This window comes from Podarcis gaigeae (genome assembly GCF_964106915.1).
Source record: "Podarcis gaigeae genome assembly, chromosome: 17".
Lineage (NCBI taxonomy): Eukaryota > Metazoa > Chordata > Lepidosauria > Squamata > Lacertidae > Podarcis > Podarcis gaigeae.
The window spans coordinates 15,524,541-15,541,511 of NC_139694.1; the positions used below are offsets into that span (position 1 = coordinate 15,524,541).

Sequence of the window (16,971 nt, forward strand, 5' to 3'; positions counted from 1 at the left end):
ACCAAAGGTTTGTCAGTTCATAGCTCAATCTCCCAGCCACAATACTAGGTCTCCACACATAATGGTACATACACAGTCATCCTAATGAAAGGCAGGGGAAAGAAAACGGTCGCTTGTTGTAAGAGATCTCTCTTCAGCTACACTCCCCTCGGACACGTTTAAGAACAGTTTCACTGGCTGTTTTGTTTTTGTTTTTTAATGAAAGCCCAAGGTGAGAAGGATAAATTTGGTGAGACTTGGGGGTCACTATGAAACAACATCCATCACATGGCAAACACTAGCATTCAAAAAATGCAGAAAAGGTTCTATTATTATTATTATTATTATTATTATTATTATTATTATTATTTAAGAAAAGATGAAGAGTTTCATGTACAGACTTTGGGAGGCACACAACACACCCCACAACCTCCCCCATCCCTAGTAAATGGCTCAAAGGCTCTGGAACCTAACTGCCTACATGCCAAAGCCACAAGACCACCTCTGAAATATTCTGCAGGTTTCCTGTGCATTGTACCAAGACCGTACCAACTTTTGCCCTGTAGACCTGACCTTCCCATCCACAAAGCCCAAGTTAATTCAAAGAGACCTTTGAGAATCCAGCAAGCGTCTCTGTCAGCCAAATTCCCTTTCCACATATGGAGGATGGGAGAAATCCAACTGATTTTGAAGAGTGAACACCTGCCATTTCATGGTCAACCACTCCTTACTAAACTAACAAGAAAAAGGAAGGACAATAACGATGTGTTGGCACCTTGCATTTTAAAGAGTCCTTTATTATTATCATCGTAATTATCATCACCATCATTATTATTATTTGTAGTGTCCTTGTATCAACTTCATTCAATATAAAGCGGTCCAAAAGGAGAAAAGTCCCTGTAGTTTCTTTGCCGTCAGCCAAGGATCGTGGGTAGGAGCATTCAAGGCCAACTCGGATGGTTTAATAAAAAGGTGGCACAAAAAATGTACAGTTTCAAACTTTTTTCAAGTTGGATCAGTCCCGAGGTTCAGCACAGGTAGTTGTTCCTCCAGGGGGTGGGGTGGGAAAACCCAAATCTGACACCAAGTCGTGCATAGTGTATCTCCAGTATGTTTAGTGGTACCGTCACTTGGTCAAAAGTCCGTGGTGCAGGGAGGAAAAGGGTGGGGGAAAGATGCGGTTTCTTATTTGGTCTCAGGCTTGTCTTGCAAAAGTGGTATAATAGATTCCCACGCCGTAAGGCACTGTTTGAAACAAAGACACAGAACGGCAAACCCATCAGTGCTTCCATTTAAAACCAGCCACTTCCAGAAGCCCCTAAAGAAATGACATTGCGGTTGAGAGAGGTGCTCTTTGAGGTACCCAGGGGCCTGCGGTGAAATGTTTCACAGGGGAACAGAGCGGACCAGAGGCACCACCTTGCAAGCGTGATGGAGAGGGGCGTCCTGATGTCACACTCAGGAGCATCACACCTTCCTTCCTAAGCTGAGCAGAAGCTTCCTGGGCTTTGGGAAGGAGGCCCCCATCGGGGAATAGCCTAGTCCCCTCGGTCCACTGACAGCACACCACTGCCTGGGCCTCAAACCACTGAGAGCTTTGTATCCCTCTGCACCTTGAACTGGGCGTAGTAGCTCACTGGCAGGGAATGCTGCTCTTTCAAGACCAGTGAAACATGCACCATTGCGCAGCGCTGCTTACCAAAATTGCAGCAGCTGCAATTTTTTTTTTTCCAAAACTGTTTCCATTGACAGATTTTACTCGATGACGGAGGTACATATAACGTCTCTGTTTACAATTCGTAGAGTCCTATCTACAGGTCAGTTACATTCGGTGTGAGACGCTGCTGTCGTGGGCATTTTGAGGTTGTGGGGAGAGAGAGGTGGGAGAAAGAAGGGGGAGCGGTGATTTCTCTCTCTCTTTTTGCACTTTATGCAATATGGCTTTTGTGTCAGTGTCACATGGACAGGTTATTCATCTATGCATTTATTAGGTTTCCTTGGTGGTGAGAGGGATTGGGGAGCCCAGGGCATATTAGTAGGTTGCATTCAGTTGATGGCAGTTGCATTTTAGACAAGCTTTAGGACGGTGGTACATGCTAATCAGAAAGCGTTATGAGAATTCAGAGACAGATTCCAGCCAGGCAAAAACACTCGAGGAGGATATGGAGCAAGGCTGGCGAGGGATGTGGCCTGAGGAAAGAGGTCAGAGTGGCCTGGAGAGCTACATTTTGTCCCTCCATTTAGTCCCCCGTCCCTCCATTTAGTCCCCCGTCCACATAAATAGTGACAGTGTGAAAAAGCTAAAATTCAATGGTGGTAAGCAGGGAGCGCGCGCCTCTAAAGCATTCAGCTCTGCTAAACTCTCGTTATCGGGAGCTTCCACAGTCTTTTCACTACATAACAGCAACAACCTTAGAGAATTACCTTCTCATAATATTGGATGTTTTTGTCTGCCATTCCCATCAAAAGCTGCCGAAAGTCTTGGCGCTTGTTGTTCTGCCACCGGTCCATATCTGCCTTCAGGTCTGCGTTGAAGCATTCCACGCGGTCCTGACACTTTTCGACCTCAGTGGGCACCTGGGGAGAGAGCGAGAAAAAGGAATCCCCCAATGCTGTTGCAGACACAAGTTAAGGGATTTTCTTGGACCAGAAGTCCTTTTATTATTTTATTAATTTTCTCAACAAACAATCATTACACTGAAAAAGGAAAACACAAAATAAAACAATTAAAACATCTATATTCGCTCTTAATATTAATCCATATTTTGGGATTCGTCGAATCCCCTGACTTCCCTCCACTCCCTCCCCATGTTCCTTTGTGTTATTTTCATTTGTGCATGTCAACATAATTATTATTTATTATTTTACTATTATTATGTTATCCTTCTTTAGTTTTTTATTTCTTTTCCTCTCGTTTTCTCTTTCTTTACGTTTCTCTTTTCCTTGGTTCCTTTTCCTACTTGGTTCTCTTTTAGACTAAGTAGCTGTTTTATCTCAGTATATTATAAAAAAGATACTATGTAATGGGTATGTATTTTTGTATTTCTTTGAAAAAGTATCAATTATTATTTATTTCTTTAAAGAAAAAGAAGGCACCGTATGTGCTTTCCCAGACTTAAGCCCTCGGGTGTTCAGCTTCGGGAAACAATCATTTGAGACGGGAGCAATGGGGGTCTGAATACACCCCTTCCACCAGCCACTCCCCAATGCCACCCCTGCATTGGGGGAACACCTGTACCAGGGCAGCTGGGTGAAAATGCCTAGGCTGTCCCTGTGAGCTGCAATGCAAAGGAGTCTTTAGGGTTGTGGCTCATAGGCAGTGTCAATGTTGCATCTAGGATATTGCCATGCTAAAGACCCACCTCCTAATGCAGGAGTAACTTTGGGGGGGGGTGTTGGTACAGGGGTGCACGCAGGGCAGATGTGCCTTGGTATCCTGCATCATGTGATTATAGTCACGTGACACTTAACACCCGAGTAGGGTTTTTAATGCTGGCAGTTATGGAGTAGCACGGGTGGACCAGCTTCTTGGACAAGTGTCAAGGGCTAAAGCTTTTATTCCCATGAATCTACACTGGCTCCCAGTATATTTCTGAGCACAATTCAAAGTGTCAGTGCTGAAGTTTAAAGCCTTGAACAGCCTCGGCCCTGTATACCTGAAGGAGCATCTCCACCCACATCGTTCAACCCGGACACTGAGGTCCAGCGCCAAGGGCCTTCTGGTGGTTCCCTCACTGTGAGAAACGAAGTTACAGGGAACCAGGCAGAGGGCCTTCTCGGTAGTGGCACCCACCCTGTGGAACACCCTTTGTGTCAAGGAAATAAAGAACTATACCAACTTTAGAAGACATATGAACACAGCCCTGTATCAGGCAGGAAGTTTTTGATGCTTGAGGTTTTATTATGTGTCTCTGTGTTGGAAACTGCCCAGAATGGCTGGGGCAACCCAACCAGAGGGTCTAGGTCAGTGTTTCCCAACCTTTTTTGGGCAAAGGCACACTTGTTTCATGAAAAAAATCTCGAAGCACACCACCATTAGAAAATGATTAAAAAATTAACTCTGTGCCTATATTGACTATATGCCGCTTGGGGCGGCAGCCTGTTGCCGGAAGCACAGGGAGCCCTACGGAGGGCTCCCCGTGCTTCGGGCGAGTGTCTGCAACCCTGCGCGCCCGGCAGGAGCTCCTGCCATGCGCGCAAGGCTTGGGGCGGCAGCTTGTTGCCCGAAGCACAGGGAGCCCTACGGAGGGCTCCCCGTGCTTCGGGCGAGTGTCTGCAACCCTGCGCGCCCGGCAGGAGCTCCTGCCAGGCGGCAAGGCTTGGGGCGGCAGCCTGTTGCCCGAAGCACAGGGAGCCCTACGGAGGGCTGCCCGTGCTTCGGGCGAGTGTCTGCAAGTCTTGCGCGCCCGGCAGGAGCTCCTGCCAGGCGCGCAAGGCTTGGGGCGGCAGCCTGTTGCCCGAAGCACAGGGAGCCCTACGGAGGGCTCCCCGTGCTTCGGGCGAGTGTCTGCAACCCTGCGCGCCCGGCAGGAGCTCCTGCCAGGCGGCAAGGCTTGGGGCGGCAGCCTGTTGCCCGAAGCACAGGGAGCCCTACGGAGGGCTCCCCGTGCTTCGGGCGAGTGTCTGCAAGCCTTGCGCGCCCGGCAGGAGCTCCTGCCAGGCGCGCAAGGCTTGGGGCGGCAGCCTGTTGCCCGAAGCACAGGGAGCCCTACGGAGGGCTGCCCGTGCTTCGGGCGAGTGTCTGCAACCCTGCGCGCCCGGCAGGAGCTCCTGCCAGGCGCGCAAGGCTTGGGGCGGCAGCTTGTTGCCCGAAGCACAGGGAGCCCTACGGAGGGCTCCCCGTGCTTCGGGCGAGTGTCTGCAACCCTGCGCGCCCGGCAGGAGCTCCTGCCAGGCGCGCAAGGCTTGGGGCGGCAGCCTGTTGCCCGAAGCACAGGGAGCCCTACGGAGGGCTGCCCGTGCTTCGGGCGAGTGTCTGCAAGTCTTGCGCGCCCGGCAGGAGCTCCTGCCAGGCGCGCAAGGCTTGGGGCGGCAGCCTGTTGCCCGAAGCACAGGGAGCCCTACGGAGGGCTCCCCGTGCTTCGGGCGAGTGTCTGCAACCCTGCGCGCCCGGCAGGAGCTCCTGCCAGGCGGCAAGGCTTGGGGCGGCAGCCTGTTGCCCGAAGCACAGGGAGCCCTACGGAGGGCTCCCCGTGCTTCGGGCGTGTGTCTGCAAGCCTTGCGCGCCCGGCAGGAGCTCCTGCCAGGCGCGCAAGGCTTGGGGCGGCAGCCTGTTGCCCGAAGCACAGGGAGCCCTACGGAGGGCTCCCTGTGCTTCGGGCGAGTGTCTGCAACCCTGCGCGCCCGGCAGGAGCTCCCGCTGGGCACGCGAGGCTTGGGGCGGCAGCCTGTTGCCCGAAGCACGCGGAGCCCTCCGGAGGGTGCCCCGTGCTTCGGGCGAGTGTCTGCAAGCCTTGCGCACCCGGCAGGAGCTCCTGTCGGGCGCGCGAGGCTTGGGGCGGCAGCCTGTTGCTCTAAGCACATGGAGCCCGCCTCCCTCCCACGGCACACCAGGCAAAGTCTCGCGGCACACTAGTGTGCCGCGGAACACCGGTTGGGAAACACTGGTCTAGGTGTAAATAAATTTTATTATTATTATTATTATTATTATTATTATTATTATTATTATTATTCCAAAGCCATATTTCCTTTCAGCTTTCAGCTAGGGAGACAACAAGAGATCTTTGTACAATGGTACCTCGGGTTACATACGCTTCAGCTTACATCTGCTTCAGGTTACAGACTCCGCTAACCCAGAAATATTACCTCGGGTTAAGAACTTTGCTTCAGGATGAGAACAGAAATCGTGCAGTGGCGCAGGAGGCCCCATTGGCCAAAGTGGTGCTTCAGGTTAAGAACAGACCTCCAAAATGAATTAAGTTCTTAACCCGAGGTACCACTGTATAGCCACTGGTATTGTGGCTACACATTGCGATGAATTTGGACCAGAGTCACCTGGCTTCAGATTTCTCCCAACACAGCTACAAAATTCACTGGCTAGCCTTTCTGTCTACAGGACTGTTCCTAATACCCACTGTCCTGAATACATTTGAAGAGCAGTGGAGCACAGACGAGATAAATCCAGAGCTTAAATTGTTAATTGTTCTATTAGCTTAAACAAAAGACGGAGTGGAGAGGCTCTAACGGGCAAAGCAAACCTATTAGTTGTCACTGCTTTTAAATAAAATTGCATTAATTAAAGGAGGCTGTGCCTAAGATGAAAAGAAAAAGATTAACTTCAATGTGAATTAGTATAATTACTAATTTTTAAAGCTTTTAAATATTGGTGGCACGGTGGATAAGGCCTCTGCTGCTTATTCATCAGTTAAGGAATCAATGTGCATTCAAGCACCAACACTAAGGTAACAGCTTCTATCCTCCAAAAATATAGTGACAAACGTAGTTACCCCACTAATGGATAGCTCAATTCAATCTATGTGAAAAGAACCTTAACATAGGTTCTTTCATAAAACCTTGAACTGAGACCAGGAATGAAAACCTATGGTCCTCCAGATGTTGTTGATCTCCAACACCTGTCTGCCCCAGCCAGCATGGCCAACGGTCAAGGGTGATGGGTGCTCCAGTCCAAAATTCAGAAGGCCAAAGGTTCCTTATACCTGCCCAAAAGCCAGCCAACACATGCTGTGAGATAAACCAAAGCTGGTTGATGGGAAAGTATAATTTACACAAGCAATGAATATCAATAATTATTGATCAAATCTGCGTATATATTTTATTACCCCTTGTCACAATTAAAAGCATCAGACCACCAATTGGCCAACCTGGGGTATTCAACTGTTTGTGGTACTGGGCAGTTTTGTTTCCTTGTGTCCCAAGGACCTCTCCTACCCAAAAAATGATATTTTCCTCACCAAAGATCAAGTCCAAGAATCCAGTTTGCAGTCCAATAAATTGCTTTTTAGTCACCAGTATTTACTGCCCTTTTCAACATTCCACAAAAACTTTTTAATCTTGCTGAAGACAATGCAGTGGGAGACTTAGCTGTCCAAGAGCAGTTCCAAAGAGGACTAACCTTGGGACGGTCTTCTCTTTTTAAGACCACAGCTTCCAGTTTGGCTTCATATTCGGCTTGAACTTGATCTCTTTTCTTCAACACATTCTAAAGGGGGGGGGGGGAAGAGACAGGATGCAATCAGAGGAGATGCAAGGGTTATGTGTACACACACACACACACACACACACACACACACACACTTTTCATATGAACTTGAGCTTGTTACCCCAAGCCAGCTGTCATCCACTTGAAACCAGTACTACTTAGGTGTCAGCAGTGGAAGTCTATTGGCTAGGAAGGGTGATGGCAGTTGCATTGTCTTCTTGCATTAGACCAGCTAAGGGAAACCTATGGCCCTCCAGCTGTTGCTGAATCACAACTCCCGTTGGCCAAGCTGGTTGGGGGGCTGATGGGAGTTGTGGTTCAGCAACATCTGGGGTCCGCAGACCACCAGTTCGGAACCACTGTTCTAGAAGGTCAGAAATGAAGGTCCAGGTTCATTTCCTGGCTGCTGGGGGGCAAGTTCAGTAGCCAGCAATGGGGAGAGCATTCTCCTAGTGTTTCGACCCTACCTGCTTGAGCAGTGTCTTCCCAGAGTGGTACATGCCCTGGTTATCTCCCGCTTGGACTACTGCAATGTGCTCTACGTGGGGCTACCTTTGAAGGTGACCCAGAAACTACAACTAATCCAGAATGTGGCAGCTAGAGTGGTGACTGGGAGTGGTCACTGAGACCATATGACACCAGTCCTGAAAGACCTACATTTGCTCCAAGCACATTTCTGAGCACAATTCAAAGTGTGGGTGCTGACCTTTAAAGCCCTAAACAGCCTCAGCCCAGTATACCTGAAGGAACGTCTCCACCCCCATCATTCAGCCTGGACACTGAGGTCCAACTCCGAGGGCCTTCTGGCAGTTCCTTCACTGAAAGAAGAGAAGTTAAAGGGAACCAGGCAGAGGACCCTATCTGTAGTGGCGCCCGCCCTATGGAATGCCCTCCCATCAGATGTCAAGGAAATAAACAACCAAAGTAGACCCTCGGGTTACGTTACCTTTGGGTAATGTAACTTTCGGGTTGTGAACACGGCAACCCCAGAAGTGTATACTTCCAGGTTTTGCCGCACATGCATGCACAGAAGCGGTGCCTCATGTTGCGGACTTTTCAGGGTACGTAAGGAACCCCTGAACAAATTAAGTTCATATCCGGAGGGTCCACTGTATCTGACTTTTAGAAGACATCTGAAGGCAGCCCCGTTTACGGAAATTTTTAATGTATTTAAAATAAATTAAATAGATTAAAATAATTGTATTTTTAATATTTTGTTGGAAGCTGCCCAGAGTAGCAGGGTATAAATAAATAAATAAATTGTTGTTGTTGTTGTTGTCTTCCAGATTGCAGAGGTAGACTGGAAGGATCACAACTATTTGAGTCAGTGAAACAATCCTTATTTCAGTGCAAGATCATCATCATCTCCCTTCAGAAGGGATAGGGAATCTTGGATAGTATTTGCAACACAGTGGCTTGGTTGTGAAAGAGTTCAAAGTCATCACTCAGCTATGAAGCTCACACATTTTAAGCCCCTTTCAAGAACAGCAGGACAGAGATCAGAAATCATTTCATCCCGGCAAAACAAATTTGGCAGGACTACAGAATGCAGCTCAAAAACTTACAAGCTACAATCGTTTTCAGCCTCGAGCAAACCCTTGCTCTCGCAGCAGTGTAAATCTGTTGTAAAAATTAACTACTGGTCCCCCCCACACACACACACCCAAGCACTACAAACTGTATTAGTACCTCCAAAACATTTGATCACAGCAAGGCACTCTATTTAAATCTGCCTATCCCCCAAACTAAATACTTTGCTTTGAGATATCAAGCACATCTCCTGAAATGCTATTAAACCAATTCTGAATGGCTGGTGCTCACTCTCAGGTTTGCTACCTACCTCAAAACTAAGATCTAGCAAGCAACATATGAATCAGATCTCATATACAGGCAGTCCTGTTAAGCAGCTATCACTGAAACGGTTCCAAGAGGCTTTGCGGTTACAAGGTTTGGTTTTATTGGCTTGTGGGCAGGAGAGGCTTCAGCAAACATGCAGAACAACTTGTTATTTGCCCATCGAAACCCATTTCACCCAGTTATGCTTTTCAGCAATAAATTTCATTGGAAACCATTGAAATTTATATAAAGGCAGCAGAAGGAAACCGTTTTTAAAAAGCACTTTTTCATTCATGTAAGCCAGCAAATTGCAGTGCAACAAATAAAGGGCAGCTATTTCACAGCCCTTTTTTGACATCCTATCTGACAGTGACATCCCTACCCCAAATGGAACTTTTCAGTACTCCAGTGATGCCAAAGTCTTTGTTCAAATGATGGGACCATTCTGATCAGATAAATTAACTACAGGGGATGTTTTTAGCTGTTCTGTGTGCAAATCTGACACTGAAAAGGCAGGCAGGCAGGTAAATCTAGTGTTGAAGTTTCTTTAAACCTGGCCATAACAGCACCTACCAATTTTGTGATCCATTCAACAGCTGAAAGATAAGCACTTATCTGCTGATGTGATCCAATAACTTAGGATGTGTGACACCTGCATCATGCATGCTTTCTGCAGTTTAAAAGGCACAGCTTTATTTGCTCTGGGAGAATCACAGTGATGTGCAACTTTCTCCTATAGTTATTAGAGAGGTAGATAAGCCCTTTCAATGGAACAGGTATTTCTGCTTTGGTGCAGGTATGCAAAAATGCTAATAAACTAGTTGCCTTCGGCTAAAAGAAATCTGCCTGCAGAATATGTGGAGATTCGAACTTACAGTTTAATCATTAATATATTGCATTCGAAAGGCACATGGCTAGCAAACAGACAGGTCTGGGACAATACATATTTGTTTGCCGACAGAAAGAAAAGGTGAAGAATGATTACGTCAGTTTCTGGAGAAAGAGGATTGATGTTGCCTTCTCTAGAGTCCTACACAGGTGATGTGCTGCCCTCGTGTGATTACGCATAGGGGAGATGGGTTTCACTGGCTCTGCCCCCCATATTTTATGTCCTCATCACCCAGTCCCACTGCCATCCACACTTGGAAGTGGAAAGGTCTGAAGCAGGACGCTGTTCTATGAATGTACGTTCCTCAGTTTAGAACTTGGACCACACAGGAAGTCTAGACTTCAGCATTCTCCTCCAAGGAGGCAAGGCTGGCGAGAGCAGGAACAAGCAAACACATCCCTGCACTTTCCCTCAGACTATGGTAACGGCATGAGGGCAGAACCCCTGCATAGGGCTTCATTTATTGCCTCCCACCCCATCCCGTACCACTGAATGCTAGCTCAATATTCCACCCCGTTAATGGAAAAGAAGCATGCTCAAGCCCATCTCAAGTTATATGCAGACCTCTATTTTTAATCACACACACAAAATTCACAGGTTCTCTTCAAAAGTTAACCTCCAAGATAAGATTAAAGGGGACTGGCTGATATAGGCTCAAATTTACTAGTGATTAATATTCTGCATTTCCCAGAGTTCTTTGGGGGAAGCCACGACTGTTTAAAAGTGCTTTGATACTGCTTTAAATGCCTAGTGCAGATGAGGCCTTCCCCTGGATGCAACCTGCGCTTAAGCAAACCTTCCTTTCTTTTTATATTTTTAAAACACGTTTGCAGTACTTCCTAGTTTCTTCTCTCTCTTTTTAAGTTGCATAAAATATCAGGGGGGCAAAAAGTTCTCCGTTTAAAAACGGAGTTTGTGTTTTGACCTGGGCCAAGGACTTTAGCCATTTCTTACAGTAAAGAATACAGAAAATTAAAAACCCGATGGTTACATATTATTCATTATATGTTGTTCTACAAGAAGAAAAATTGAAGCCGATGCATTAATACAATGGTAGGGGTTTTCTTAAAGCTGCACAAAGCTGTAATTTCTCAAGGGACTGGAGACGGCAGCTGACTGCTGCACCCACATGAAAATTCATCTGCATACTTTCAGCTGCTCAGGCATATATTTAAAAAAGCCCAACCGTTAACTCCATTTACCTAATATCAAAACATTCCACGGGGAACTGTTTGTACTAACTGTGCGCAGAATGCTTTATATCATCTCAACAGTTCCTACTCCTGCTTTTCTTTTCTTGTAAAAGCAAGTCAGCATGAAAATGATACATAGCCGGCCCCGAGGCCCTTCTCACAGCTTATATATCATAATTGGTGCATCAGAGAGACACATTTGGGCAACCCCTTTCATACAGGGGCCACATGCGACTTCTCAAAGCAGTGAAGGCTGCATCATGATGGTTATCAATTACAAGGCATGGGGATATGCAGGCTTGCAGAAGAAGGTAATGTCCCATCTTCATGGCTAATCAGTCCCCATAACACCTGGAAGCAGCCTGTTACACCCAGTGTTCGAAACTCCCGTTGTTCTAGGCGTGTTTTGCGACAGGGAATTTCATTACTGCACGCAGTTTTTGAGCTTTGGGCACAGTAATGCGCCTAAGATTTCAGATTAAAGCTGCGGAGTGGAAGGAAAGGAGGACTTTTTTCTGCCTCCCTACTTCCAGCTACTCTCTTAAGAATATTAGGGGAGTGGGGGCAGGGGAAGGACTAGACCATGTGAAAAATGAACATCATCTTTTAGCTGCAGTTCATTCGTTTTCAGCTTTGTATTCTTGTTATTAAAAAAAGCACAGCCGGACATTCCGTTGTTGCACCCATAACCTAGGTTTAAGGTGCCATTTAGCTTCTAACTCAGTTTCTAACACTGGTTACACCTATTTAAAATCCTGCAGACAGCTAGCACCGCCATGGATACACGCAGACACAGGTATACCCTGAAAGTAAGGATTTTCAAGTATTTGGTATGCTAGCGAACTCACCTGTCATCTATGGGGGCTACGCATTGTCCCCCTGCTAACCATGCTTAAGTCAGAACTGAGAGGCAGCACCTGCAACCTGCCTTCCATCCCACACCTAGAAAAAAGATTATTACATCTTCTACCCTCAATCACAGCTAAGGGTTCACTGGCACCAACATTACTACTACGTAATGTGGTCGTACCCAGATTCATCATGGTTAGGGCTAGCAAAGTGTGGCAGTAAGTCAGGATCTGAAGAACTGCAGGATGAAATCAATTTCAGAGGCTATGTTGAAGGAACCCTAAGTTAAGAACACTGGTGGAATCCAACATCACACTATGGCAATCAGCTTGCCAGACAGGACAATCCTGCCTCCCCTTCCCCAACACGCTGTTCTGGATGGAGTTTCTATAAGTTGTCAGTGTGTGTGTCCCAGGCCACAGAGAGGTTAGGCTGGCCTCAACTAGAGCCAGGGCTTTTTCGGCTGTGGCTCCAATCTGGTGGAACGCTCTGTCACAAGAGACTAGGGCCCTGAGGGACTTGACATCTTTCCACAGGGCCTGCAAGACAGAGCTGTTCCACCAGGCCTTTGGCCAGGGCACAGCCTGACTCCCTCCTTTGGCAATCTTCACAGAACTCTAGCCCAATAGTTGCCATCATTTTGAGTTGAATTAATTTTATAATGAAATGTTTTTAGAATGTTGTACTGTTTTATTGTTGTTAGCCGCCCTGAGCCCGGCTTCGGCTGGGGAGGGCAGGATATAAATAAAAAATTTTATTATTTATTATTATTATACCTTCAATTTAACCCAGTAGCAAAGCAGCAACCAGAGGAGTTATTTCAGTATCCATGTTACATGGTCCTAACTGGCTGAACCATTCAATAGCCAGAAAGATGAAGTCAAATGTCTGCCATATTAAAAGAGAGGTGAGATTTGTTCCAGGGAAGGAAGCACATCATTTCTGGGAATAGTTCTGACTTTGCTAGCCAGGATTAGCAAGCTTGCTTCTCTCCCCCCCCCCCCGCCAGCCCCACAAGCTTGGGGGATAGCGGGGAGGTGGAGCGCCGCCACCCCGCTATTCCCCGACCTGATCTGGAGGCTGGCGATGGGGAGAAGCAAGCTTGCTTCTCCCCTCCCCCCGCCAGCCCCACAAGCTCGGGGGATAGCAGGGAGGCGGAGCGCTGCCACCCCGCTATTCCCGGACCTGGTCTGGAGGCTGGCGGGCGGGGGGGGAGAAGCAAGCTTCTCCCCATCACCAGCCCCACCAGCTCGGGGGACAGCAGGGCAAGCCGCTGCCCCACGGAGGCTAGAGAAGCTGTCCCTGAAGGCAGAAGAGGGAGACGGAGCGCTCCGTCTCCCTCTTCTAGCTTGGGGATGGCTGCGCAAACCTGGGCGGGGAAAAAAAATTTTCCCTTGATTTCCCCCCCAAAAAACTAGGTGCGTCCTATGGGCCGGTGCGTCCTATAGGGCGAAAAATACGGTATCTATCTATCTATCTATCTATCTATCTATCTATCATTTCTGGAACCATTTTGTGTCAAAATGACAGCAGCAGGTAGAAGAGGCCACAGAGAGATCTTCTGAAGGGGATGCAGTAGTTTCATGCCCACAAAATGTCCACACGCTGGCATTTCTGGGAAAGCTGTTTTCCTAGATGCAAACATCTGCCTGCCACAAATCCCATGTTACCTTCATGGACTCCGAGTACAGCATATACTCTCTTAGGACAGGAAGAAAGTCTTCGGTCATGTCTTCGCTCAGTTCCTCGAGTGCCGTACAGCAATTCCCAATGCAGGCAGATACTCCTTCAAGAGGCTCCGACAGCTCTTTCTCTAACCCACTCCAGGTTGAGTAAACAGGACCATACTCTCGGAGCTCCACAAGGTATTCTGCAAGAGAACGATGCTATGAAAATAAAAGGCAGGAAAGTTCTGGTTTCTGGGTTTCGAGAAAGCGCCAGAGGGTTTATGTGTTTGTTTTTAAAGTCAACAAGCCTAACTTTCAGATCAGAAACTTCTCGTGATAAGGAAAATACCAATAATAAAAGTGTCAGAACCTACAAAGGAAGGTCTAGGACCTTTGGGTAATTGCTATAAGCATCTTGTTACAACTTAAGATGCAGGAGGACAAAGAACGACAAAGGAATTTAGCCATTCTGAATGCACACGCAATACCTTTTTAATTCCCCTTTTTCAATTATATTTTATTAAGTTTCAACATTTTAAACATATACAATCCAAACACAATTTCATCTCTTCTCAGATTTATCAACTTCCCCGTTTTCCATGAAGTTGTTGTTTCCCACCTTCTGCTGCACTATCTATTAAATCATAACCACAATAGTGTTTGTGGCAGAATGGACATCTTTTTCGGAGTACTAAATGAAATATTATAGTATGATGAACTCAGGATTTGAGCTATGAGCAACAGAAGTAATTATATTTTTGATTCCATATGCAACACATATTCTGAAAATGGGTATACTGGGGATGGGAACCTATGGCTTCCCAGACATAGCCAGGATATAATCCCCATTATTCTCGACCACCAGCCACTTTGGCTCAGCTGATGGGAATTGGGAGTCCAAGCATTTTCTAGGGGGCCACATGTTCCCCCACCGCTGGCATCCAGACTTTGCTAGCGGAGCAAGAATTAGAGTTCTAAAGAAAAGCTGCACATACTACTCACCTACTTCCTCCTTGATAATTCGCTGTGCTATTCTGTCAATGGTTCCAAGCTTCAGAGAAAAAGTATCTAGGTAGTCACCAATGGCAGCAAACTCCACCGGTCGACTTCTGAGTTTATAGCTTCCTGTGACATATTTTACCGATTCTCCCATCTTAGAAAGCAAGGCCATTCCCTGCTTTTTATAAGCATGAAGATCCTATGGGCGAAAAGAGCAGCCAATTAGATTTTAGATTATGTTTATGTCTTCCAAATACAGTTGTACCTTGGAAGCTGAACGCCTTGGGAGTCAAACATTTTGGCTCCTGAATACCGCAGCAAACCTGGAAGTGAGTTTTCCAGTTTGCGAACGTTCTTTGTAACGCAAACATCCGATGCAGCTTCCTGCAGCCAATCGGAAGCCGCGCCTCAGTTTCTGAACGTTCAACTTCTGAGGTACCACTGTATATTTGTTCAACAACGAACTTGGGGAAAGCAGAGTTTCAGTCTATTCTATTCTGAGGACCGCACAGGCCCTTACAACCTGTGTTAATGCTCCAAAACTCCCGTTAAGAGGAGCTGTTTTTCGTTTATCCCAAAATAAAAACATTTGCAGAAGTTACACTCTTAGGGCTGTGCCGAACTTAGGCCTCATCTGCATTAGTGATGATGTATAACAACAACCAGAACGCAAGCAGCAGAAGTCACACCACTGCAGTAACATTACGCAAAGCAGATATTTATAACAGGTGAGGGAAGGAGGAAGAGAAACTTGGTGACTCTCTACCACAACATGTGGGGGCGGCTGCCACGTTAGATGACTTTCTTGTGGGCTTCTCAAATAAATATGTTTAATCATTGAGGGAGACCGAATTCTAGAGTAGACAGCCTTTGGTCTGTTCACAGTAGGATATCTTATTTCTGTTTGCTCTCCCACCCACCCACAGCTCAGTCTTCTCTCTTTCTTGAAAGCAAACCTCTCAGTTTCCCCTGTATCCAATCTCTGTCCCAGCTGTTTGTTTGTTTGCTTTTATATACTGCCCTATACCCGGAGGTCTCAGGGCGCTTCACAGAATAAAAACAAAATATAAAACCACAAAATACATAATCAAAATAAAAACAACAACTGAATAAACCTCCCCCCCCCAAAAAACCCCCACATTTTAAAAGGGCATAGGATGTCAATCAAATCAACCAAAGGCCTGGTTGAAAAGGAACATTTTTGCCTTGTGCCTAAAGGTGTATAATAGGGACGTAAAAGGTGAAAAATAGGGACACGGGTGGCGCTGTGGTGTGAACCACAGAGCCTTGGGCTTGCTGGTTGGAAGGTTGGCGGTTCGAATCCCTGCAACAGGGTGAGCTCCTGTTGCTCAGTCCCAGCTCCTGCCAACCTAGCAGTTTGAAAGCACGTCAAAGTGCAAGTAGATAAATAGGTACCACGGGAAGGTAAACGGCGTTTCTGTGCACTGCTCTGGTTTTACCAGAAGCAGCTTAGTCATGATGGCCACATGACCCGGAAAAACTGTCTGTGGACAAACGTCGGCTCCCTCGACCAGTAAAGCAAGATGATCGCCGCAACCCCAGAGTCGTTCGCGACTGGACTTAACTGTCAGGGGTCCTTTACCTTTAAAGGTGTATAATGAAGACACTAGATTCTATTGTGCTCTTTCAAATGCTAAGCTTAAGGCATACTGAAAAAGATATACCATATTTTTCCATCTATAAGACTCCCCCATGGATAAGATGCCCCCTATTTTGGGGGGCTGAGATTTAAGAAAATGGGGGGGGAGATGTATCTGTGTATAAGATGCCCCCTAATTTTTGACATTATTTTTTAGGGGGGGAACCTAGTCTTATACACAGAAAAATACAGTAACTGTCAAATACTGGCACCCAAAGTAGCTGTATAACATGAGTGGTTATCAGATGAATTTGATGGTGCTATTTAAAAGCATGTTTAACATTGATAAGCAATATTTCATCAGATTCTAAACAAAGGCTTCCACCAACCTCACATCCATTTAAACACAGTTCTGCACGGGTTCACTTTACTTACTTTGGCAGTAAGAAACACATGAAAGTGTTCGTTAAAAGAAAGCACAGGATGATCAGCAATCCTTTTCAAAAATTTATCCAAGGCCTTCCTCCTCGTCTCAACAAATTCTTCTGAAAAGCGATCAACAACTCCTTTGACCACAAATTTCTCTGGGAGAGGCTGGAAGGGAACAGGAAAAAAATCTTAGGAGCTTACGGGGACAAGAAAATCTCTATCCTCAAGCTTCGATGTTTTAGAAAACGTGCACATTCAAGTTTTTCTTCCACTACAATAGTAAACAAAAAATTTTTAAAAACTGAAGCAAATATTTTGTAACAGTATTTTCATAGTTCATCAGTGTACCGAGAGAGTTGGAGAGCACAGCA

At 46.5% G+C, this 16,971-nt stretch overlaps 1 protein-coding gene across 2 annotated transcripts in view; it reads right to left on the reverse strand.

Annotated features, from left to right (window-relative positions):
- Positions 1-755: 755 nt before the first annotated feature.
- SNX30 (sorting nexin family member 30) overlaps positions 756-16,971 on the reverse strand; it is a 44,356-nt gene continuing 28,140 nt past the window's right edge. The window contains exons 4-9 of one of the 2 annotated variants that reach the window (XM_083719397.1): positions 16,607-16,765; positions 14,575-14,770; positions 13,576-13,775; positions 7,052-7,138; positions 2,404-2,556; positions 756-1,224 (exon numbers count right to left, since the gene is read on the reverse strand). In XM_083719397.1, coding sequence (XP_083575523.1) covers positions 1,165-1,224; positions 2,404-2,556; positions 7,052-7,138; positions 13,576-13,775; positions 14,575-14,770; positions 16,607-16,765 — 855 coding nt within the window. In that variant the 3' untranslated portion in view covers positions 756-1,164. Of the gene's footprint in view, positions 1,225-2,403; positions 2,557-5,631; positions 5,701-5,915; positions 7,139-13,575; positions 13,776-14,574; positions 14,771-16,606; positions 16,766-16,971 lie in introns of those variants that run through there. The other variant, XR_014559375.1, reaches the window with a different exon arrangement.